The sequence below is a fragment of the Phyllopteryx taeniolatus genome, chromosome 1 (genome assembly GCF_024500385.1).
Source record: "Phyllopteryx taeniolatus isolate TA_2022b chromosome 1, UOR_Ptae_1.2, whole genome shotgun sequence".
Classification (NCBI taxonomy): Eukaryota; Metazoa; Chordata; class Actinopteri; order Syngnathiformes; family Syngnathidae; genus Phyllopteryx; species Phyllopteryx taeniolatus.
This window is the reverse complement of record NC_084502.1, coordinates 30,755,714-30,781,844: the sequence shown is the minus strand read 5'-3', so window position 1 is coordinate 30,781,844 and position 26,131 is coordinate 30,755,714. Positions and strand designations below refer to the sequence as shown.

General features: G+C 38.9%; 1 protein-coding gene across 2 annotated transcripts in view; it reads left to right on the top strand.

The window, feature by feature from the left end:
- Positions 1-25,550, top strand: part of adora1b (adenosine A1 receptor b) — a 28,843-nt gene extending 3,293 nt beyond the window's left edge. The window contains exons 2-3 of one of the 2 annotated variants that reach the window (XR_009790616.1): positions 1,978-2,912; positions 25,372-25,550. Coding sequence is in view for 1 of the 2 variants with exons in the window: in XM_061788491.1 (XP_061644475.1) it covers positions 1,978-2,752 (775 nt within the window). In the remaining variant the exon portion in view is untranslated. Of the gene's footprint in view, positions 1-1,977; positions 9,616-25,371 lie in introns of those variants that run through there. The other variant, XM_061788491.1, reaches the window with a different exon arrangement.
- Positions 25,551-26,131: the final 581 nt, after the last annotated feature.

Sequence of the window (26,131 nt, the reverse complement as noted above, 5' to 3'; positions counted from 1 at the left end):
CTAGCTACTAAGCTATGTGGTCAAGAATTTAGCTAATAGCTTTATAATAGGAAAAAAATAACTGTGTAAATGTCTTTTTCTGACAATATGAGAATAGGGTTACGTTGCTTCGAGTGACACACTTCATTACGGCTGAAAACTATGAAAAATAGAAGAGAGGGCTTACCTTGGGTGGCCTGTGATTGGCTGACAACCAGTCCAGGGTGGACCCCGCTTCTCACCCAAAATCAGCTTGGATAGGCTCCATCACTCTCACAACCTAAGTGAGGATAAACGAGATAGAGGATGGATGGATGGATGGATGGATGGATTGACTTACGTCAGGTCTACCCATGGTCAGAGCAATTTTGGTTGATGATGTCATTTCTGCTGAATCATGTAGCTCACTTGTCTCTTCTTCTTCATGGCTAATTTTAGTCACAGGGTCGTGTACAGTGAGACACAACTTCAGAGTATATTTACTCCTATTTAAAGTATCTCCGTGGTAAAACAAAATGTTTTTTTTTTGTTTGTTTGATGGGTGGATAAATTAATTCATTATATTGATTGTCGTGATATTATAATTAATTAAACAGTTATAACATCAGACAAACAAATAAATGTTAACTGTACCTTTTCGCACAGAACAAGGATACAGGAAGAAGCCAACTGGTCATGCAGGCCTATTGTGTGAAATACTCGCCTTTTGCTCCATTTAGAGACGCGGCCGTCCCAACACCTACATCTCTAGTCAATACTAATCCAACGCATGAAAGCCAAGCCTAATTGCAGCATTTTCTTTCGCCTCAGGCAAGATGTGCGTAAATGTCGGAATGTCTGAAGTCTGGATTTACACTGCAGGTCCAAGTGCACGCTTCCCATTTAATGCTGTCATCCCATTTTTTTTTTTTTTCTGTCTTTTTCCATGTACATTTACAGTGACACACTTCCCATATGACTATTTTTACATTCTTGGAATATATGAAACTAGATGCATGCGAAAAGGCCAAAATTGTATCAAGAAGTGAACAAAAATCTGCAAATAATACAAATATTAAACGTTTCATAGTGTTAAGTTGGCCTGTGCTCACTCTTTCCCCCATTGATTTAAATGAGGGAAATTACCATACTTTATTTTACTTATTTAAATAAACCACACACATCAAATGTATTTAGCATGTTCACATCATATTTGTTGTCTATGCACTTCTCATGTTGCATATTTCCATCGTATTCAATGTCTTTGCACCTCTAGCATTTCATATTTCCATTATATTAATAGTTTATGCATTTGTAATGTAACATCTTTAATGTGCATAGTATTTTCTTATGTGCCTCTAATGTAGCATATTTACATCATATTAAATGTTCTATACATCTAATATAGCATATTTAATGTACATAGTATTTAATATTCTCCTCTAATTTCACATATTAACAACGTATTTAATGTGTAACTTTAATGTAGCATACTTACATATTTAATGTCTACACACCTGTAGTGCAACATATTTACTCTATATCATATTTATTATTTTATACATTTCTAATGTGGCATATTGTAGTTTTCTTTTCCTCTCTAACGTAGCAAATTTACATCATATTTAATGCGTACCTTTAATGTAGCATATTTACATTATATTTAATATTCTATACATCACCGATGTAACCTATTTACTTTATCACAATTAATGCTCTATACATCTCAAATGTAGCATCTTCGATGTACAGTACATCATATGTAATGTTCTATACAACTCTAATGTAACATATTTAATGTACATAGTATTTAATGTTCTCCTCAAATGTAGCATATTTACATAATGCTTATTGTTCTATACAATTCAAATGTATCATATTTACATCATTGTCAGTGCTTTCACTATAGTTTGGATTTACAACACCTGTGCCGTTACCAGTAAAAGGCTTGAACACCCACACTTTCCCACATTTAATTTTGGCGCTGACCCAAGGCTGCTTCTCTGTGGGCCCCCGCAGGTACAAGCGGGTGGTGACGCCCCGGCGTGCGGGCGTGGCTGTGGTGGTGTGCTGGGCGGTGGCTTTCGTGGTGGGCCTCACGCCCATGTTGGGCTGGAACAACCTCGGGCGTCTCCAGCAGAACGGCTCCGTCGGCTCCGACCTGCTCGTCACCTGCCAGTTCGAGAACGTTATCAGCATGGACTATATGGTCTACTTCAACTTTTTCGGCTGGGTGCTGCCGCCCCTCATGCTCATGCTGCTCATCTACGCCGAGATCTTCTACATGATCCACAAGCAGCTCAACAGCAAGAAGTTGACCGGCAGCCACAGCGACCCCAGCAAATACTACGACAAGGAGCTCAATCTGGCCAAATCCTTGGCGCTGGTCCTTTTTCTCTTTGCCGTCAGCTGGCTTCCCCTACACATCATAAACTGCGTGACGCTCTTCTGCCCCGAGTGCCAGAAACCCATTGTTCTCCTCTACATCGCCATCCTGCTCACCCACGGCAACTCGGCCGTCAATCCCATCGTCTACGCCTTCCGCATCAAGAAGTTCCGCACGGCCTTCCGCAAGATCTGGCAGCAGTACTTGTGCTGCAAGGACGCTCCGGCTCTAGAGATGCAGCCCAGTGACAGAAAGTGGCAAAGTGTCAATCCCGAGCAGGGGCGGTTGTCGCCGCCGAGACCCCCAGAGGAGAGCAGCCAGATGCCCGCCGCCCTGCAGCAGAACCCGAGGAGCGAACCCCTGCAGCGGAAAGAACACCCGCCCTTATTGGAGCTGAATGCCATTTAACCTTCAAAGCACAAGAACACTGGTTCTAAATCTGGTCCGCCGCTTCCTCTTATGTGCTCGCGGGAGGTGACCGACCCTGTCCTTCCAAAACACAGCGAAAGGATTGAGCTTAACTCAGGAGGAACACACTGAAATGGACCTTTTCACCTCGACATCACAGGTACTGCTCGGTGGCAAAACTCCAGCCATCTCCGATGGCACCTCTTGTAAACAAACCCTTACGTCATTTGACCAAGGCAGAGCAACTGAGAAAATAGGGTGAATGCCTTGAATTGTGATTTTAACCTTCTTTGTTACCAGTGTCATAGTGTCAGTCTAAAAGATGATGTTATGTGAGGTAAAATACTTGAAAGGGAGACTCAGTGCTGATGTCATTTACATTTCAACTAGTAAGCTGACTCAAAAATAGATGTAGTGGAAATTCGGACAAAATTAATGTGATCGTTGAGGGACTGGCTCATTAATTGACTTTTCTGTTGCTGGGATTAATGGCACAGATGAGCTCCTTTGATGCTGAACTTGATAGTTGTTGTTGTCTACTAGTAGGCTAGCCATAAAGCTTTGCTAAATGACTCAAAGACAACTCAACCCAACATTTTATAGATACATGAGAAAAAAGGCTGACCACAAACCCGATGATGAGGTTTGGTTTTACGCCTATCCCTTCAGACGTGGCTACAACTCCACCACGGACCTCCATGACCTCCACTCCACCTTCAACATTTCCGCTGTATTAATCTTGTTCTTTTTTAAGGACGTCGAAAAATACCCAAACCTTTTGGTGTCCTTTTCTCATCATTTTCACTTCAAGTCAGCGGTATCGCTTTTCTGCCACCCGGAAGTATCCCGGTGCCTACGTTTGTAAAGATTAAGAAAAGCTCTCTAAACCTGCAATAATTACATAACGTTATGATGATGACCTGCTGTCAGTTGTAGTTCTCAAACGTTTTGGGTCTGGTGACACCTTACAGGGGAGACATTTTTCCCAAAACCTCTTCACAATCCTAACTCCAACTAAACATAACTCCCACATTTACCCTTAAATCAGGGACGGACAGTTTATATGATGACGGGGGCCACAATTCTTTTGTCAGCGCTACTAGGGGGCCACATGGGCGTGCAACTTTCTTGGTTGAGATTTCTCTTGCCGCAGCTTTTCACCATTACGTTATTATTCTCTCTTCCTGCTGATTTTCATCAAGGCATCACCACTCTTCTTTGTTGGAGAAGATCTGGTGTTATAGTAAGCGATGTCTGCTATATAGTAGTGAATGGTATTATTACAACTTAAAACTGTTCTATTATGGGAGAGGAAACGTATTTAAAAAACTTTTTTTTATTATTAATCTAGGGGCCACTCCGTGTGTGGGCGCTGGCCTCATGTTTCCTCTACCACATTTAAAATGATAAAAAATAAATAAATAAAAACAAAATCGCTAAAATTAATTGAGAGGCTACTCCAAGTGTGGCCTGCGGTCCGCCAGTTGCCCATCATTGCCTTAAATGCTCTAAGAATTCAAAAGTCACGTCTTTTCACAGAAAAAGTCAATGTAACCATAAATTATTTTTGGAAGGGGTGAAAAAAGTAATATTATCGGAATAAAGTCATACTTTTTCAAGAACAAAGACTCTCGGAATATTTTACCTTTTATTGAAGAGACAAAAAAAAGACATCTTTACTCTCTAAAAAATTGGACTATATTCTTGAAAAAAAAATGCCTTTTGTTTTTGAAAAGAATAGGACTTTATTCCTGTAATAATACACTTTTTATTAAAAAACACACCAAAAACAATGACTTTGCTTTTACAACTAATGCTTATTTTATGATATTTCACAAGCATATCAGAGCTTTTAATTGGCCCAGAGCAAAGGTAGTGAAAAGTCGTTTGTTTATTATCTTTGTTTTCCCCATATTTTAATGATACAACTTAATAATTTATTCCAAATTATTTTGCGGACCATATTGTGGAACCCAGTTTGAGAACCACTGATGTAAACGATGTTATGCTCGAAGCTGTTTACTTTGTTTTTGTTGCATCGTTGGGTGTAAAACGTGCGAGTTGACGTGAAAGAAGAAGAACACAATCAACGGGGAAGGTTCTTCTTCTGTTTAAGGCTGGATTTACACCGCATCCTCCGTAAACACAATTCGGCTATGCATCATGCAAATGGGATATCCTCAGGGTTGAAGTGACACATATTCCATATCATTGTGTTTACATTAAATGAACACCTGAAATGTTGTACCCGTGGGGGATGTTGGTGTTGCAACACCCACACTTTCCCTCCAGGGCGTCGCACTCATGGAGGATGTGGGTGTGGTTGTGAGACAGTCTAGACCAAATATTTGTATTATTTATTTCAAGTGTTCAGTTTCAACAATGGACAGGAAATTGGGTGGACATGTCTGTCATGACAGGATGCACACAAAAAAATCTCAAGGACCCAAGTCTGATTTTGAAATCTGTCATGGGCAGTACGAGGAATAGAAGCCAAATGCAAGACTCAAAAGACTGTTCCAAACAACACCGTGTTTAATAAACAGCATGGGTTCAGTACACAGGTAGGCAGTCAGCGAAGGCAACGGTATCCAAAAACGGACAGCAAAAAGACAAGTGCCTCGGTGAACAGCCCTGCCACGACCCCATGGGATAGATTTTAGCCACCAAAGGCTTTGAGCGTGAATATTTTCATGCTTCAAACTTTCCAGGTTGTGGAAGTGGTATTTGATCAACACTTTGTTTCTTTGTTTGTATGTGCCCTGCGATTGGGTGGCGACCAGTTCAGGGTTTTGATTTGAAGCAGCTCATAAATTCCAGGGCTCGTAATTTGACAAACTCCAACTAGGGAACACACACAAATGAGCCCCAGTCAGAAGCAGGTATCCCAGAAGATGGGCAACATTAAATTGCAAATATTTTTCGATTACATCATCTAATGTAGGCGTAGTATAACATCAACATTATTTGGAGGATTGGTTTTGAAAAGGGGGGGTGGAGGGGGTCCCTGATTTGTTGCTTACAGCTTTAAATGTGTTAATGGTGGAAGCATTCACACTTATGTGATTCTATACTTTTTAACTTTATTATTTTTATTATCCACCCTACTGTTTTGATGTTCAACTACTTCCACATTTCTGGACCGATTCAAACCATTCCAACCTTCAACAAGGTCACACCATTTTTCACATTACAAAAATTCCTGCATTTTCCATAATTCCACATTTTTCATTCATTCCCGATGAAATGTTCAACAAAATAGTTCCACATCACTCGCATTCCACGTTCAAAATGTTCAGCTCATTCAGAAGTTTTTTCAAAACACATTTCCACATTGAAAAAAATTATCACATTACCCAAATCCCACATTTTCTGCCAACATTCCACATTTTCACATTAGAATTCCATGTTTTTCCATGTTACAGTACAATTCCCACATTAACACATATTTGACATCATTTCCTCCTCTTTCAATATTTCTTGAGAAATTCTAATCTTTTCAACAACAAAGTATTTTCTACATTGCAAAAATTCCCACATTACCCTAATTCCATTTTTTTTCACCAAAATTCCACATTTTTCCACGTTCAAATTCCCACATTAAGACATTCTACATTTATTCCCTTCTTCATTATTTCGTGACCCATTTAAACATTCCAACAACAAAATATTTTCCACATTTTACCCAAATTCTACATTGTTCACCAAAAGTCAAACTTTTTCCACATTCAAATTCCCACATTAAGACATTCTACATAATACCCTTCTCCTTCAGCATTTCTGGAACGATTCAAACCATTCCAACTACAAAATATTTCCCACTTTTTGAAAGTTCCCACATTTCCAACATTCCAATAGCATTCGATATCATTCCACATTTAACTGAATACCATTTCAGTTCAGCGTTAACTTTTTAGCATTCGCAGACAAGAAGTTATTGTATTGTTATTGTTTCGAGTTATTGTGTACTTCTGCGTTGTCGCTGCCTCAAATTGACACTTGACAAATGTGTGCGACTTGAAAACACACTGACCCACCGTGTAAATCCAGCCTTTAACGCTGATTGGACGTGTTGTTATATGAATGTAATATTAATGTAAATAGATCACATGACGTCTTCAGGGTCTTCAAAGCACAACAGTGACACACAAGTGGCGCAATGGGACAATATTTTGCACAAAGGTGTGCATGTGTGTGTGTGTGTGTGGATACAAACTGTCATCCCCTCGTCACCCTCATTGATCAAGCCGAGATGAACATGCGGGGACGACCACCTTCAGCACACAGATGGCCCACTTCCCTCTCGGCGCCCCCACAGTGCCCATACCCTCCTAAACGAACCGCCCATTCAAACATTTTCTAATTTAATGGGGGCAACTGGATAAACATGTCCCGCGCATCAATGTTCTGTGGAATTGAACCCTCCTGTTATGTTGCTGGATCAAACTGACCTGGATGTAATTTTTGGGCATGACATTTCTGCTTCACTCAATAACTGTAATCAGTGAATATAATTCACTTCATTTCAAGTTGACTTAATGAGATGTAAATGATGTTTATCAGGATTTTTTCATTCAGTCTTTTTGATCTTTTTAATGGGGACAAGTGGGAAAACAAAATGAACATGGTTATTATTTTTGATTTGTTTTTTGGGGGTGAATTTGACCCCAGGCTGCATTAGCTGACAACTAAGGCAAAAATTCTATTAGTAATCAATATCTTAACACTCCTGTTAGGTTATGGGTCAAATTGATCAGATTTATTATGTATTTGTTTTGTTTAGAAACTTCTGCTTTCTTCAGCAAAGGGAATCCCCTTATACTTTACAATGAAAATGCTGTTGAAAGGTGCTATTTAAATCTAAGCTATTCTATTGCAAATAATGTTTATCGTGTTTTTTTTTTTTTGCCCCACGTCAAATTGACTTTATAACAAACATAACAGGAAGGTTAAACATACAACAAAGGCCCATTTGAAGGCACATCATGTGATGTTATGTCGTAGAATGAGACTAGCAGTAGCTGTCATTTATTTATTACACCGTTAAATTTTGGAAGAAGTACTCATGTTTATCTTTTTTATTCTGTGAATGTGTAAAACTCACAGTTTGGGAAACCCTGAACACGAAGAAGCAAAATAATGCAGTTTGAAGCCAGTGGCGCTTCCTCTGCTTCTAGAAGACTTGGTATGAGATGTTGGAGTACGGCTGTGCAAGGTTTTACCTGCCATCTCTGTTCTATTCAACAAAAGACCAGCCTTACCCAATGAAGACACGCCTGGCACCTCAACCAAGGCCCGCCTTGGCCAAGGGATCAGAGAGAATCCCAGCCTTTATACACGTTTGGATTGCTTTTGGCAGTGGTGAAAGTTGCTAACTGATCCAGTAGCTGCTCAAGATCAGCTACGGTAAATAGATATTGAATCCTTTGCGATATATGTGCAGTGGTGCCTTGAGATATGAGTGAACCGCGATTTCGAGATACAAGCTGTCGTTCAGCCAACTTTTTGCTTTGACTTGCAAGCAAAATTGGACATGCAGTAAGTGTGCTGCATGGTGGCAGTGAATTCAACACAACTTGCTTCACAACAAGCATCAATTTGACATAGTGAACAATAAATAAAAGGCTTCAAACTTTTTAATGCTACTCCCTGCTGACATTTACTGTCAAAGTAAACATTAAACAAAGAGAATTACATATCGAGTAATATTTTACACAAACACATAGCTTTGGCTTGAGTCCACTTAGCATCACGCTAACAAACGCCATTGACGGGCTAACGAATAGTATGCATGTGGCGGTGTTACACTTTAAAGAATGGATATTTGAAAACAAACCATGCAGCAACACGTTTACAGACCCTATAACAATACTCACAATAAACATGGTCCACAATAATAATCATAATAATAATAGCTTAGATTGATACAACACCTTTCAAGAGACCCAAGCACACCTGTGAAACACAACTAATATTACTGCAGCTTACTGAGTCATTTACAATAGTTGTGAAACTCTTCTTCGTTTGTGTCTGCATGACTGCATTATACTACCCCCGGGTGGCCAAGTCACATATATCAAAAGAAGTGAATTCATCATAATGCATTTAATCCTTTATAGTCTATTTCATTATGTAATTACTGTTTTATCAAGTAAAATATGCACTTTGCTATTTTCTTCATTCAAAAACAATAGAAAAGGTTGAGGTGGAGGCTGAAATGGATTAATTGCGTTTCCATTCATGTCAGTGGGGAATGATGATTTGAGATAGGAGTGTTTTGAATTACAAACATGGATACAGAACGAATTAAACTCGTATCTCAATGTACCACTGTATTTAAAAATTTCCGTCCAGGAAACCACCGCCTATTCACGATTTGCTATTCACAAATTCACCTATTCACGTTTTTTTGTGCCCTTTCTCTAACCCCCTAAGATGTAAAAAGATGCTGCCAAAGTCCTGGCTAATAGGAAAATAGTAATTGTGTCAAGGAAGTATTGTTGAAGTGATACACATCAACTGAAAGGCTAAGATCTTGTATCAGGGATGAGCTGAGTTTAGCCTGGGTTGTTAGTGGAAGTTATATAGAGCCTTGTGCACTTCTGGTGTGTTTTAAAAAAAAAAAATTTTTTTAATGCAATCATCTGTAGACTGTTCACTTAAAGGGTAATGTTAAATGAGGTTGTAATGATATTAAAATATTTTGGGATTAAATTTTTGCAATATTTACTGTATGCTTTAAACTATTAATATAAGCAGTTATAAACTTCATAAGGTTGGTTGTTTAGGTCTATCAATTGTCTGTATCACTGAGGCAAAAACAACAAAATGGCTTCTGGGTAAGGAGTAATTGGTATTTTTTTTTAAACATTAACATACACGCTAGTGTCCCCAGGCTTCCAGTGCATTTTTCGAATTTAAAGTTAGAAAATAATTTTAGTTCCTTTCGTGTTTTGGTATCATAATTTTGTGTTATAGATATAAATAGAGTACTATTTGTGGGCGTTAGGGACCGTGACTAGCAAAAATCTGCAAATAACTGACATCCACCTAAGGTTTCCGATTTCACATAAATGCCACGAGATGGTGACGATGCATTTTTTTCTATTAGACAATGGTGTGACCTGAGTAAATGTAGCTCCTCCCCTCAGTTCAACATACTTGCTTTGCACCAAGCTGTCACCAGATGGTGCCAAAGTAATATTTTAATATTAGACATGGCTTTGGATGATAGGTTCCCCCCCCCCTCAAAATTCTGAAAATGGGTGAATTTTTGAATGGCGAAATATGCAGGGGTTAACTGTATTATGTTAAAAGACCGATACTCCCAATGACACCTTGGAGCACCACTGACCATGTGACCCTCTGGTGGTGCCTGGTGGTCATTTCCAGTTCCAACCACACCTAAGAAAATACCTCCAACTCACTCAAGTTCTTGGTGCTGACTTCATCAGGGATCGCAGCACGCCTCTATGGAACTTGCTTTATGCACGCTGGGAGCAACGATTGACCTTCTTCCCCTAACCGCTTCACAAAAAGATGGAATTGTACAATCATCCAAAAGAAGGACTTTTAAGAGTCAGGTCTTAATAATGAGGAAGAGGTGTTCCTCTGTGATTTTTGTCCTCATGTTGTCACTGGATGATTGTGTGAGTGTCTTAACTACTCTGTAAGATTAGTATTTTGCATCATGATACATTAAATTATGTTCCATACCACTGGAAAAAAAAAAATCAGCATGCGAGCATTTTTTTTGTTCATCTGCATGGGCCTTGGTTCTCAGGCAATGAAAACAGTATGACAGCTTCACATCAAAAGGAGGTTTGGGATTAAGTAGTCTTTCCTGGTGTTCCTTCGTATACAGAAAAAGGTGCAATTTTACAGAAAAATTGAAAATATACATAACAGACATACATTTAAAAAAAAAAAACTTAAAAATAAAAGACCTAATGCCATTAAAAATGTCTGAAATTTTATTTCATCCAGAGAACCAGTGGAAAGAACCTTCGTTTGGGTCTTTTTTTAAACTAAGAGAGGGAAAATGTAATTCAGATGAGTTTTTATTTTTGGAACTTGTAAATTTAGAAGAAATATAAAGAGCAGATGAGTTTCTGTTACTGAAGTTAAAATTTGGAATGATCTTGATGATAGGTTTGACTTAATGAGTTCTCTGTTAATCTTCAAAAAGTCTGGAAAAAAACAAAATACTTTGTAACTGTTGAGGGGTGTATTGTAAAAGAAAAAAAAGAAATTTAAATGGATACAAATTTCATTTTTGGACTGTCAAACTTGATTTGAGTCTTTTATGTTGATCTATGGGATGGGCCAAGACGCTTTTTCTTCAGCCCATTCCCTTTCGGTTGTTGAAATGAAGAGACCCTTGTCGTGTATCATTTATCAACAATTGTGCAACAAGCAAATATATTTTTTTAATCCGAATCTTAATCTGAAAGAAGTACTGTCGTAGGCCTAAATTTTCATCAAAAACGAAACCATTTCATTCCTGATAGGTATATTTAATATTCTTTCACATCACACTAGAGAGATCCCACGTACCACTTTGAGAGTCACTGTTCTAAATCAGCCTCTTGATCAAACTCTTTGAGCAGGAGAAACCAAATTTCTCCACCCATGACTAGGCAGCTAGGTTGGGTGAACATATGCCATTTTTAAATAGAGCATATGAAAAACATGATACCATGTTGACCTAATGACAAACGCGCACAATTTAGACAGTATCGCTTCACGTGACAACCCAGATCAGCAAATATTCCATAAAAAAAGTGCAAAATGATAAAGATGAAACCGTTCAAAAGTGAATGTTCTTTTATGTGTTCAATAGTGTAACTATGAGTTAGTATTTTCAAAATCTCAGACAAACGAATGGATTGCACCACTTGGTGACGCTTTTCGGTCATATTTGGAAACATATGTCATGTTTGAGATACGGCAGAATGGTGCATAATGAAATCTGAGCTTTTTGGCTATTTTTCAAATGTAACTAAAATTGTAATCACGGACATTTTCAAAAGCAACTGTAATTTAATAACACATTTCTCCCATTATTGTAATAGATTACAATTAAATAATCTCGTTACCTATAATTAGTTACTCCCTAACACTGGATATGAGTAAGCAACATGGACTATGGTCACCTCTCGTTTACTATTGGAATGAACATCAGGTCCATCGAGTGCGCAATTTCTTACTTTTAAAGTTTCTTCTCTTATTTTTTTGCCTTTTGTTTGCGCAGCACGTCCTCAGTTGCTGAGGTGTGATTACCCCTCAAATTTCCGTGTGTGACTTCCTGGAGCGCTGCCACACTTATCATTAGCAGCTTTGCATAGCGCGGTTTTTGAAGCGCATATTCTCTGCTTATTATTGTGTGAATGCTGATAGGGAAACATGGTTCCCCTGGGCAATGAAATTCTTACTTTACCTTTGGATCCCAACACAATGTAAGATTAAAAAAAAAAAAAAAAAAAAAAGGTAAATAATATTAATATAAAGCAAAAAACTAAATACAATCGAAGGCATTACAATACAAAATAAAGGAGGGGAGGGAGAAAGAAGAAGCGGCAGTAAAACAGGCCAAAATCCAGATGATGTAGAGCAAGAGACTAGTTTTGCACACTAGGTGTGGTTTAACCATATGTGATAGTGTAGAAATAAGTCTTAAATTGAGATTTGAACTTTGCTACAGAGTTAGCCACTCCACATGACCCAGGTTTACATGCAGACTTTTTTTGTCATTTTTATTGAAATCATTCAAGATCTCTGGTCAACTGTTTACATGTGACGTGGTCTATTCTGATCAGGCATTTACAGGGGCCATTCAATTTGATCATAGCAGGCGTAACATGTAATATGCGCAGATCGATGTAAACATCACGGGATTTATCAAGATGGAGGTCAATCATTGACTCGTCTATTGAGCACTGTAGTTGCGATTGACAGAGCGGAGCCCAGCACCAGATTCACAGTTTACACGCGGAAAATTTACTACAGATCGGTTTGGCAAAAGGAATATTCCACCCCTGTGAAACTGAATGGAAATCTCTTCGGGTTCGGTCTGTTTATTCTAACTGAGGAGTTATGGACCATTTTAATTCGGTTTGGGCTTCTAAACTGATTAGAATAGCAATACAAGGCTCCATGTAAACCCAAATGTGCATGCCAACATAATGTGAGATATGAAAAGATGTAAAAAGAGATAAATAGTAAAAAGAAAAAGAAAAAGGTATACACTAGTAATCGAGAGCAAAAAAAAATGTAAAGTTTTTTTCTTATTTCCAAAATTCTCTTTTTTGGGGTGATTCCATATTTTCCATGCCAGAATTACCAAATTCATGGACAACTGTTTTAAAAATATATACCTTCAACAATTAAATTAAGATTTTATCAGTATTATACTCAGAATGTTTCTTTATTTATTTCCATCCCTCCATTTTCCGAGCCGCTAATCCTCACAAGGGTCGCGGGAGTGCTGGAGCCTATCCCAGCTATCTTTGGGCAGGAGGCGGGGTACACCCTGAACTGGTTGCCAGCCGATCGCAGGGCACATATAAACAAATAAGCATTCGCACACACATTCATTGAATTTAGAGTCGTCAATTAACCTACTACGCATGTTTTTGGGATGTGGGAGGAAACCGGAGTGCCCGGAGAAAACCCACGCAGGCACGGGGAGAACATGCAAACTCCACACAGGCGGGGCTGGGATTTGAACCCCGATCCTCAGAACTGCGAGGCAGGCGCTCTAACCAGTCGCCCACCGTGCCGCTCTTTATTTATTTGTTCAATTCAACTGCAGTTCCGTTCGACATCAGCTCTTCAGCATTCAACGTGTATGGAAATTTGGGTGTAATCTCTAGTTACTCACATTATTCGTATGCATCCATTTCATTAGATCAAGTTGACGGGATTAATATACTGAGTTATTCCAATTGTCAGCAGTCCTGCAGCTGAAGATGCATTACAGCAATCAATGCGCTTGCTCATGAAATAATGTTTATGTTTTTAATTTGAATTAAACTGTAAGGTAATTCCTATCGTGCCGGTGTGCTTTCATGGACAGATGCAGACACTGAATATCAAGTTCACATGCAAAAGTAGACATTTGAAGGGTGCGGGGGGGGGGTATTGTGTTTTTAGCCTTTCCCAGCAGTAGTCCTCTGGCCTTTGGGCTCGTGTGTAGTATCATCATAAAATCTCATTTGAAATTGAGCTAGTGAAGGAAAAACTCACAAGTTGGGACACTTGTTTATAGATACAATTCGATTTTTCTGTGAGTCAATATAAAGTTGCTATGGGTCCTTTGAAAGGTGCCGTATAAGTTTATCCATCCATCGTTGTTGGATTTATCTTACCCAACATTATAAAAAATAGACACAAAAGGAATGAAGACGCTGGTTTCTTTTTCTCATGAGGAGGGCGTTTGGGAGATTGTTCAGATCACAGCCTCTCAACACGCTCTAAACAATCTCTCCTGTCGCTCCTGCATTTATTTGAAAATAGGGAGGTTTCTAAGTTTACAAGACATAACGTACTAAGCTACAAGACACAACACACTAAGGGTAGGGTTTCAAGGTGAAAACATGGGACCAACACCTGCCACGTCCCGGCCACGTCCTTCTCTCTGATGATTCCTGCTGAGTCATCTTCTTGAAGGCGAGACATCTCCCTTTCTCAAAATCGTCCATAATACTAATGCAAGCTAAGCAAATAAATGATAACTTCTACAATATATTTAACATTTCCCTCCTGTTTATCATGTATTTGCACAAATTCTCATATCATTTTACAGTCACTTCATTTCGATTTTTTAACTGTAGAATCATTTTTATGAAACAAATACATTTACACTCAGAGTAAACTTGTCATACATGAATGTTGTAGTTTAAACATCGGAATTACCTGGATCAGGAAACAAATCAGGTAAAACAACATCATCATCATCATCATCGTCATTATTATCAACCTCCAATAAAGGATACATCTGCTCCATACGGTTCCATGTGGGTAATTGCTGTGGTGATTAATCTACTGATTAAAGCCCGAATGCATGGGGTAAAATAACATCCACACAATGTCAGAATGGCTGCAAAAACAGCAATTGATATCAATATTGGTGAAATTAGGGTTTTGTATTTACCAAAAACGTCCATCCAGCTGTCCCACAAGGAGTTAGGGTTAGTTCAGTTCGAATGACTAATATCGCAATAGTCCGGTGCAATGACCGTTGTGCAAAGGGCGCTGAGACTTCAAGGAGTGTATGCGGTTTAAAGTGACGAGTAGTGCGATAATCTGGGACAATGGTTGTGCAAATGTTACAGATACTCCTCAATCAGTGTGCAAATGGAGCAGATGCTACTCTGGCATGAGTGGCCAGTATATGCAAATAGTGCAGCATGGCGAGACAACTACAGCGAGTGCACGAGTAATACATAATTCGCCACGAATTTTTCCTAGTTTCTTTATTTATTAAACACGGAATTTAAGTACGTACAGGACTCCGCCGTCCTCGCGGATTATGTCGGACTCCGCCGTCCCTCTTACCACTTGCCAGTGACTAGTATTACACAAGGTTTATTCTGCCGCAGACTTCTTTGTCACGCAATTCACTCACTCTTTAATCCTTTTTCCTAAAATGTTTTTTTTAAATTTAACTCACCAGTCGTCTTCAATCCTGTGGATTGTCGTCAACCTTCAGATCCCAGTTGAGGAGAACGAAGACTAGTCCCGTAAAGGGTCTTACTTGCCGTGGCCACGGTCTCTTAACTGGAAGTCGGCTCCACAACTGGAATCCTCGGGTGTGTTGACATCCGGCTCGAAGGACCAATTTAATGTTGGATTTATCTTACCCAACATTATAAAAAATAGACACAAAAGGAATGAAGACGCTGGTTTCTTTTCTTTTTGGATGTGTAGTATGTGTAATATTTCCTACCCTCATTGTATACAGAACACAAGGGTGGTTATTTGCTAGGTTGACTTAGTACAACCACCACCAATCTTGTAATATGATACTGACATGATGAAATTGCCTTTTCATTGCCAAGATGAATATGTATTTCCTTGGTGACTGTGTTAGTTAAGTGAATGCTGTGACATTTATGTCCCACGAAGGGGCTTTCCACATTAAAAATGGACGAGCAGTTTGATCCACCTGCAGGACTTGCTGATCGGGCATCATGAATAAGTAAGAGTGTTGTGCCCACGGTGGCACCAGACACAACAAGAAACGGGGCTCCTTGCTTCCCACTATGTAACTGGACCACATCATGCTAATGGATGTCATAGCAGGAAGAGTACAAGACTCTTAGGCCTGGGCGCTATGTTTTTCCCCCCCCACAAAAATCCAATTTCAATTTACAAAAAAAGTATGTGTGTGTGTGTGAGTGTGTGTGTGTGTGTGTGTGTGTGTGAGTGTGTGTGTCTATCTTTGACAAGAGAAAGGTTATAAATTAGGCATTGCTCCCTTTTAGTCCCTTTTAGGATCGGGTTGAAAATTGAAAAACATTTCTACAATTTTTTTATAAAAATATATATTTTTAAAAGAACAAAAATGGTTGATGAATTTTATAATTAAAAAAAAAAAATCTTAGTTGTACTTGACCCTCAACATAACTTAACATATTGTTAGATGTTTTCCTTAAAACAGTGGTTTTCGAAAATTTTACACCAAATACCACCTAAAACAAATACATAGCCACCATAATGACCACCATTAAAATACAGTAGCGTAGTAGGCGAAGTGCTCATCATAAAATGAGGTGGAGGTTTTATTCCCAAAAAGTAATGTTACTGTAATCCACTGTAACATTATGCACAGGCGCTTAAATATAGGAAATTTAAAATCTGCACTTAACTCATTCGCTGCCAGCCTTCCCAGTTAACATGGATATTTGACTTCTAAAGCCGTCAATGGCAGTGAATGTGTTAAATTATTTATAGTTAAAATGTATTGCACTGAAAGTAAGGAAAACAATTACCTAAACAAACACTGGAAAACACATTATCATTTAATCTAAGAGATTAAATGTAAACTGTATTGTACATAAACACAGCTGAATTAAATTTAACAAATGTACTGTACTGAATACAGTTCTGCCACTGAGGTACAGTGGTACCTTGAGATACGAGTTTAATTCCTTTGAGGATCATGTTGGTATCTCAAAAAAAATTGTATCTCAAAACATCTTTTTCCATTGAAATGAATGGAAATGAAATCAATCACTTCCAATCCCCACCACAATTAGTTTTTTAGAACGTTTTTTCCACAGGAAAAATTGCACCCAACAATTTTGTACTGTATATAAAAAAAAATAATAATAAACAGTAATAACATTTGCTGTCTACATAAGATGGAAAACAGAAAATGCAGGCACAAACCATGACTGTACCTCATGTATTGCGCGTCCTTGGTCTTCTTCTATGGGGTCTATTGGCGATTGGCAAACCGGCTTAATGGCGCATTACCCCCACCAATTGATTCTATCCTTCCACTGCAAGGAAACCTAAGTTAATTGATGGTGGCCGAATGTTGTGGAGTTTGCTGGCGCCATCCAGTGGTAGGGGTCTGGAGCGCCCTCTTACCTCAAATTTTTGCTCGTATGTCAAGACAAAAAAAAATGGCCAAGCGATGGCTCGTATTTAGAAAAAACCTAATTGATCAAGGCATCACAAGGTATCTCAAAGCACCACCAAATTATTCCCAGTTTGAACATTTAATTAACTGATTCAGATTTCGCTTAGAGGGAAACCCATGTACCACACGTCGAGAATCACTGCCTTAAAACATTGGCTGTACAAGTATTAACCTTTTGAATACTAAGTAATTAGTATTCATGATACTTTTGTGATTGTTTGAAATGTATTCCAAATAGAATTACTGTCAGTGGGAAATGTTGTATGTGAAAGGGCCCAGCATCTGCGCATGTACGTCAGCATTGAGGAGGCCGTTAATCCCGGATTGACTGACTGGCAGAGTTTTAGCATGTCATTCTACTGAGAGGCAATCAATGATTAAAAAAAAATAAAAATAAAAAAAAAAAAAAAAAAAAAAAAGGAGGCCACCGACGTTGACAGGCCGTGTGTCATTCCACGGTGACGTGATTCACAGTGTGAGATAAAAGAGGGATGCAAGTATTTGTGCCAGTCATTGCCTGTTCCGTGGCGCTGCAATTTCCACTGCCACCTGCTGGTTAAGTATATCAAACACACACACACACAACCTGACATGATGTTACTATCATATTTCATATTTAAATGAATACAACTAACAACTAACTAAAAAGATTCTTTCTCATTATGTAAGATGTTACAAATTAAAAGAAATTAAAATAATCAAAATAGATAATTTATAGGAAATTAATCAATGTTTTTTTTTTAACAATAAGGATATTTTTAACAAATAAGTGTAATAAACATATATGGTTTAACAAAAACGGTTTATTTCAGGACACGGTGGCCGACTGGTTAGAGCATCTGTCTCACAGTTCTGAGGACCGGGGTTCAAATCCCAGCCCTGCCTGTGTGGAGTTCGCATCTTCTCCCTGTGCCTGGGTGGGTTTTCTCCAGCCACTCCGGTTTCCTCCCACATCCCCCCCCCCCCCCCCCCAAAAAAAAAAAAACATGCGTAGTAGACTCTTAATTGTCGTAGGTGTGAGTGCGAATGGTTGGTTGTTTGTTTGTGCCCTGCAATTGGCTGGCAACCAGTTCAGGGTGCACCCACCTCCTGCCCGATGATAGCTGGGATGGGCTCTAGCACTCTTGCACTCAGATATTTGAGTTAATAGTAAGATATAGACAATGTTAATTGGGATTTTTTTCAAATGTGTGACATACAATTTCTTTCTTTTTTTTTTTTTTTTAGAAATGTATGACTGAACTTACCCTGGGTCAAATTGACCCTGGACCCATTGCAACATGCCGACATTACCATATTATTGGCAACCTTTTATTGCTCAGTAACTGTTTTTTTTTTTTTTTTTTTTTTTTTTTTTCTCAATGTGTTTATGCCTCAAAAGTATTCTCTGTCAATTGACCGCCTGTTGTCGTACCAGAGCGTCTCCAACTACCGGGGACAAATTCTTCGTGCGTTTTTGACATACTCGGTGAATAAAGATGATTCTGAATTCTGACATGTTCGTCTGTACATAGCATATGTTAATTGATCAAAGCACTCAGGTGGCATTAATAAAGCTAATATTTTGTTACATAGCATCGCTCATGTCGGACAGAACCTTTGCACTTGCAAAACCATAACTTTTCAGGAAACCAAAAAAGCTGCATATTTGTTGAGCCATTAACATTGCATCAACAAAGACAGCAAGCCATTTTCAACACTTTAGATTAGTCATAGTCAAACTTCTATTGAGGCGTATTATCATGGCATTAGTTTTGTGGGAAAATATATATTTTCTTATCTGCTCACTGTATTTGTATGCAACACATTCAAACGTCACTTTTCCATCATGTCCTTTTTAAGTCAGTTCTTAAATAGCCAGTAAATGTTGAGGAAATACTGTTATGCTGCTCTTACACAGCATGTATTGCTTCGCAGTGTAGCGACATGCGTACAACAGATGCATGACCGCAAAAACGCTAATGTCAGGGTTCAAGCAGGAAAATGACATACGCTGACATCTACCAGAGTTTTTTTTGTTGTTGTTTTTTTGCCTGTGAGAGAAATGTTGCATTTGTCTTTAGTTCAAAACCTCCAGCAATGCCCGTATGTTGCCGCCAGAGTAGTCAAACGCACATCAGAGGGAGGCATACAATAAGTGCCTGCCTCAACAAGTGCTGCCACTGACTCACTTCCCCTGTGCTATCAGCTGTTTGTCCTTGATCAACACGGGAAATTCCCATGCCTTTTTCTATTTTGTGAAGGCATTGAAAAAGCCTGCTGAATTGACTCACCCCATACGAGGTCACCGCTACTGGAGCTGTTCCTCAGCCCAATGAACAGACGAGACGGATTCAGACGGGTGGCTCATTTTATTTTGGACCATCAGACGCTTTTTGCAGTCATCAAACCGTGTGAAAAATATGTATAAAGGAACACAATATCCTTTGTAACATTAGGACAAAATACAGTCAACTGTACGGTGGCCTGGAAGTGCAAAACAATATAACAAATTTTGAAACACTTTTACATTTCAGAAAACACATTAACAAAAGCAAAACCACTTTTACAAAAGACGAAACAAATTGAGACAACCCGGAAATTTCCCAGATATTCGTAGCTTCCTTGCATATAGCCACACTTTCCCTTTAATTCTCGCCTGCATCCTCTTTTTTTAACAACCTGCTTCTTCCTTAACTCTTAATCTATTTTTTTATGGTTTAATAAATGTGATCAAGTACAATATATTGAATGTACAGCATCAAACGCCTATACAGACTCGCTGTTTAGGGCGTCCATCCACACAATCGCTATTTGGGATGGACATTTCGTTCCATCTGCGTAGCCTTTCCTTTCCCGCGATGCAGGAGCCAATCACGTTGAAGCAAGGCGGGTCTTGCTGAGAAAGGGGGTGGGATGTCTAAGAATGTCTGTGAAATGGGATGTTCCCTTTCCGGGCTGTCTCAATTGTAATTTGTTTCTGCTTTTGTTCATGTGTTTTCTGGAATGTAAAAGTGTTTCACAATTTGTTATATTGTTTTGTACTTCCAGGCCACCGTACAATTGTCTTTTTAAAAACACGAAAAAAATCAATTACCTCGTTACACTTGCCAATGATGCGAAGCATTTTAAAGATGAGCTCCAACACCAGTCTGACCGAGCCACATGAAAATGTCTATCATAACAGGACACAGTGCCCCAAATTAAACAGAAAGTCGGCCATTTTGGTGGGAAGCAGTAAATTTGGTTCAATTCCATCCGTCGTGCTCCTTGAAATAGAACAGAACGTCAGCAATTTAGGTTTGAAGCAGCTACTTTGGGCAAATTCCATCAGTAGTGCCCCATGGAAAGTTTCCAAAAAATAAAAATAGTAATAATAAAATCAGCGTTAGACACTATTTTCACCATTCCACACAAAATCATGTGAACATGTCTATCATGATACGACGCATGAACAAGTCTCAAAGCACCATTAGCGAAAATGAACAGGAAAGCAGCCATTTAAGTTTGAGCTTGCCATTTTAGGTGAATTCCAGGGCTCGTACTTTGACAAACACCTACTTGGGAATTTGTCCAAACAAGCTCCAACTGGGAACAGGTATACTCGAGAGATGATCGATGCCACTTAATGTGGGTGGAACATGGCTTCAAAATTTGAGGATAATTTTGGAGGATTGGTCATGAAAATGGGTATATTATTTACGTACACTACTTTCAAAGTTTGGTTTCACTTAAAAATGTCCTTAGTTTTTACAGAAAAGCATAGTTTTTTTCATTTTAAATTACATTTGCTGAGAATTACAGTCTATAGATTGTTAATGATAAAAACACAATGCTTTTTTCAAAACAAAAAACAAACATTTCTCGGTGACCCACAAACCATTGAAAGGTAGTGTCTGAGTACAACTGTATGTTTTCATGGAAAACCAGAAATGATCTGTGTGACCCCAACTTTTGACAGCCAGTGTATGTTTTCCTTTTGGTTCCTTGCGGCAGAAAGAAGTTTGGGGGGAAAAAAAAAGTGGCAAAGGAGTTGTTCTGTTTTAAACACAAAATGATTTAGTACAATGAGTGTTGCCTTGGTGCTGCTGTCACTACTTGCGGTTGCCCTTTGAATGCGAGGGGATGACGCGCCCATAAAGGCTCCCCCTCATGACTGGCAGTAATTGGCCTCTAAGCGTGGCCGTGAAACAACATACTGAGGTCGTCCATAAAGTCGACACGCCTGCCCGGACTTGATGTGAACGGTGGCCCACGCCACAGCAGACGCGCACTCGCCGCATGTGGCCGTCAGCCAAAGCTCCGCTTGCCACTGCTATTTATAGCGATGTGTACATTTTGGAAAATAAGAGTCAAATACAGTATAAATGAGGTCTCAACAACCTTAACATGCTGACTAGGCAGCAGCCTCGTTAGATGCTTTCAAGCCGCAGTCAATGTTGCTCAATGTTTCTTTTATTATTGTTGGCTGTGTGAACATGTTAGCATGTTAGCTTCATTTTAAGGCTGAATTACCATACGCGTTGATGTGAGTGTGATTGTTGTTGTCCATATGTGTCCTGAAGACTGATTGGCACTCACATTGTTAGACATTTAGGGTTAACGGTAAGTTACGATAAACATGAATTACAGTAACTTACTGGCAACAGTTACTGTTAAAAAAAATTCTGGAGTCATTACTCAAGTGCATTTATTGATCAGTATTTATTGTTGATTAGCTTACCTGAATCAGGTGACACTCTGCAAAAGCAGCAATTGGCTCCTGTCTCTTCACCTGTACAATGAGCTTTCGCCCATGGGAACATACTATGACCACCACACCACGTGTATATAATAGAAGCATATACAACAATATTTCTACACAATAGATTTTATGAGCATTCTCTTTCTTGTAAAGTTGTATTTTCTTATTTACAACAAAATGCTTAAACACTGCAGCCAGGAATATTACAATGCATGCTGGGAAATTTTGGGCATATACTGTATTACAGTGCACTTAGACATTGCTGTAAATTCTCCAGTTTTTTTTCCACCACATACCATATATTATAGAATATATTAGATTTTAATTAAATATAGTTTCCACTGCATCATGGGATTTTGTTTGATGTCATACACTATATAGAGAGATTTACTATATATTTTTTAAACCAATGTTTTTATTCATTGTGGTGCTGATGAGACACACAAGGAAAACGGGAGCTCTTTTGGCTTGCAGAAGAAGTAGGCCAAATTGAGCAATCACAAGGGAGAACACGCTTGCATCTAATGCAGCTGTTAACTCACCAGGTAACGCTTCATGGTTCAGGTTCATTTAGCATTGAGCAGAACTGACCAGGATGTCATTCATTCTAAAGTGGAACATACAGTAAATGTAACGCAAGAGTTAAATAAGACACACATTCAACAAACTACAGGTAACATAAAGACACACAATCAGTTTTACGTTAATCGTTGTTGTCCATGAACATTAAGGATTAATGCTTTTATCATGGCAACAGTTCAAACATTGTATGGCGCAATGCATGCTGGGAAACACACAGCTTCACAATTCTGCTGCTTTCAAACTTAGCAGAGCATTCTGCGCCTCCACTAATTTATTGTTATTACAGAAAATTGTCTAATCCAATACTTTTTTTGTGAAATGGCACAGTAAAATGTTGATTTCATAATAAAATGATTGATATAGTACTTTGCTAAGTTTGTCCAAGTCTGCTTGAAATCCCGCGAGTGAAATTTCAAATTGATATACACCATGTTATGGTATTTTTGTGCCTACATATTTTGTTTTACAATAATTAACATCCATTCATGAAAGTATAGTAACTCTGTGTGATGTCAATCAAAATCCCATGGTGCAGTGGCAACTATAATTCATTACTGTATAATCACTTTAAAGTACTTTTACTGTATGGTATGTGGGAAATAACTGTAGAATTTCCAAAATGCCTAACAGTACAGTCTATTGTTTGTCTTTATGTGCCATGCAATTGGCTGGCGACCAGTCCGTGGTGCGCTTTAAAGTGCCCCTTCACATCACGGCAATGAATGGCCGTCTATGCTCACAGCACACTTTGATTCCTGGGCTCCATCCAAGCAGAGCAAACTAATCCAAGGCTCCAGGCTTTGGCTGAGTGTGTTGAGTAAATGCACACCCGTACACTCACTTTTCAGTCGTGCTTCAACAACTGTGTGTATAATGTTGCAGATGGTGGGTGTTTTTGTGTGTGAAATGAGGAATTTCCCAACTTTCTCGAAATAAAGTGGTACCTCCAAGTGGGACCACAATCTGTTCCGTGACGCTGGTCAAACTTTAATATGGTTCACTTTCAAAACAAAATTTCCTCCTAAGATCAATTCTGTTTGTAATAATTCATTCCTGAGCCCAAACTTTCCCCATCATAAAGCCTTTATTAACTGTACACGCAATGTTTTAAGTAACATTTTTACATTATTAATTGTCTATAGGGTGATTAAAAAGTAGCTTCCCAGTTGTATAAATAGCCATTCTCTGTACCGCTTATCGTCTCGAGGGTGTGCTGGACTTTGGGCGAGAGGTGGGGTACACCTTGAACTGGGCGCCAGCCAATCGCAGGTTTTATGGACAAACAATCATTCACACCTACGGACAATTTAGGGTGTTCAATAAACCCACCATGATCATTTTTGGAATGTGGAAAGTAACCAGTAACTAAATTGCCTGTAGGTGTGAATGGTTGTTTGTTTGGCTGGCGACCAGTTCAGGGTGTACCCCGCCTCCCGCCCGAAGATAGCTGGGATAGGCTCCATCAGCCCGCAACCCTAGGTTAATGGGTGAAGAAAATGGATGGATGAAAGTAATAATTTATTGTAATTTTTTCCAAATTATTAATGTCATGAACAGAACAGAGGATGGGACCCAAAAATGCACGACTCCACTACAAATGGACAGTTTAAAAAAAGAGAGGTAGGCAATCCGAAAAGTCAACAGTATCTAAAAACGTGAGGCAAAAAGGCAAGGTCGATAATCGGAACAGGGTCTAGGCTTACGGTGACTCAGTGACGTGGAAAGAAGGAATGCTGGAACGCCACGACAAGGTACAACGAACTGGCGACTTGAAAGAATGAGACACGAGGTTAAATGCAAGGGGTAATTAGGGGGAACGAGGCACAGGTGGTGAAGATGCTCTCAGGAGCAGGTGTGTACGAGACAGGGGGAAGACAATAACCAGAACACACACCCATGACAATGAATGAATTATTACAACAAATGGGTATGAGAGGAATGCATTTAGCCTAATTTTTTTTTGTTTTGTTTAAAATTCGATATGGGCACCAGAATTTGCTTCCAGCTTCTGGAGACGCCCAACAATCACGTCCAAAATTCCACCAGGAACTCTTTTGGGACGAAAGACATTTCAGCACTCATATCCTGTTTAAACATTACATTATCCTTATTATTATTATAAGTACCTTGGCAGGAGCTGGGCAGGCTTCCATGCTTAATGTGGCCATGTAAAAGGCCTGATGCACTCTCATAAGTTTCGTATTCATACCATCAGGTGATTCGAAAGCAATATTGGACATTTCGGTTTTGATCGCTAGTGTTTAACAACAGGGGAAGATGAGTCACGAGTGTGCTGCCACGGTGCCAGATGACAACCGTCTCACTCACGGATTTATTCTTGTCGAACTGGAGGATTTATGACTCATGACACAAAGGCGGCCGTACGCGCGATACTAACTTTGATGTGGTTTACGGCCATTTTATGGCCGCTTACCCTCGGACAAAATAATGTCATGTTTTCATTGCTGTTTTTGTGTTTGTGAGTAAGATTATACACAAAAACCTTCACCAGAGTAAACAAAACAAAAAAAAGGTCATGTTTTGCTCGGATTGGGACAACTTGTGGACTGTGTTTTGAGTCATCAATCTGCATAACTTAGAATTGTACAAATCCTGATTTCAGCCTCGCATCAGTAAATACCACTTTGTTCTGTTTTCCTACAGAAATTACGACCAACCAGCGAATTTGAGTTCGTAACTGCGACGCTCGCGGCAAGACCCAGCGGCCAACAAAGCAGCGGACTCGCTGAGCATCTCAAGCCGACAGAGGAGCAGCGGGGGTGGCTTGGCCTTATGCGGAAGCACAGATTCAAATATCTTTAAATAAACATTAATATGCATGATCACCCATTCTTTTATTGTTTAAAAAATAAATAGAATAAATAGAATATTTGAACCTGTGTATTATTCAAGTTAATTGAGTAACTAATGCTATAGTATTGATTGCACAATAAAAAAAAGAAAAATGTCAATCTCATTGTATAGTGACAATAAAAAAGGCAGTTTTATACTTATATTACATATGATATATGATAATAAATGATGATATGATATTGATATAATACTTATTAAATTTTAATTATATTTTAATTGAATAAAAAGCAATTATATTGTATGACCAGTTTGATACAAAATACAATTACATACAATATACATAAGTAGGGGCTCCCTGCTCCAGCTTTCCATCGGTTTGGGGGTCGTTGGCCTGGAAATTGTTGAAGGCCCTTGATATCTTCTTCTTTTCCTTTCGGCTTGTCCCGTTAAAAACAATCTAAAATTATAGGTTATTTCTAACAGTGGGAAAAAAACTGTTATTGTGCATCTGTACTGGGAACTCTTTTAAATTGTGAACAAAATGCATACTATTTCTCCTTTATTGGCAAAATGTTTATCTGTGAAATTATCATCCGGTTTAGAAATGGTC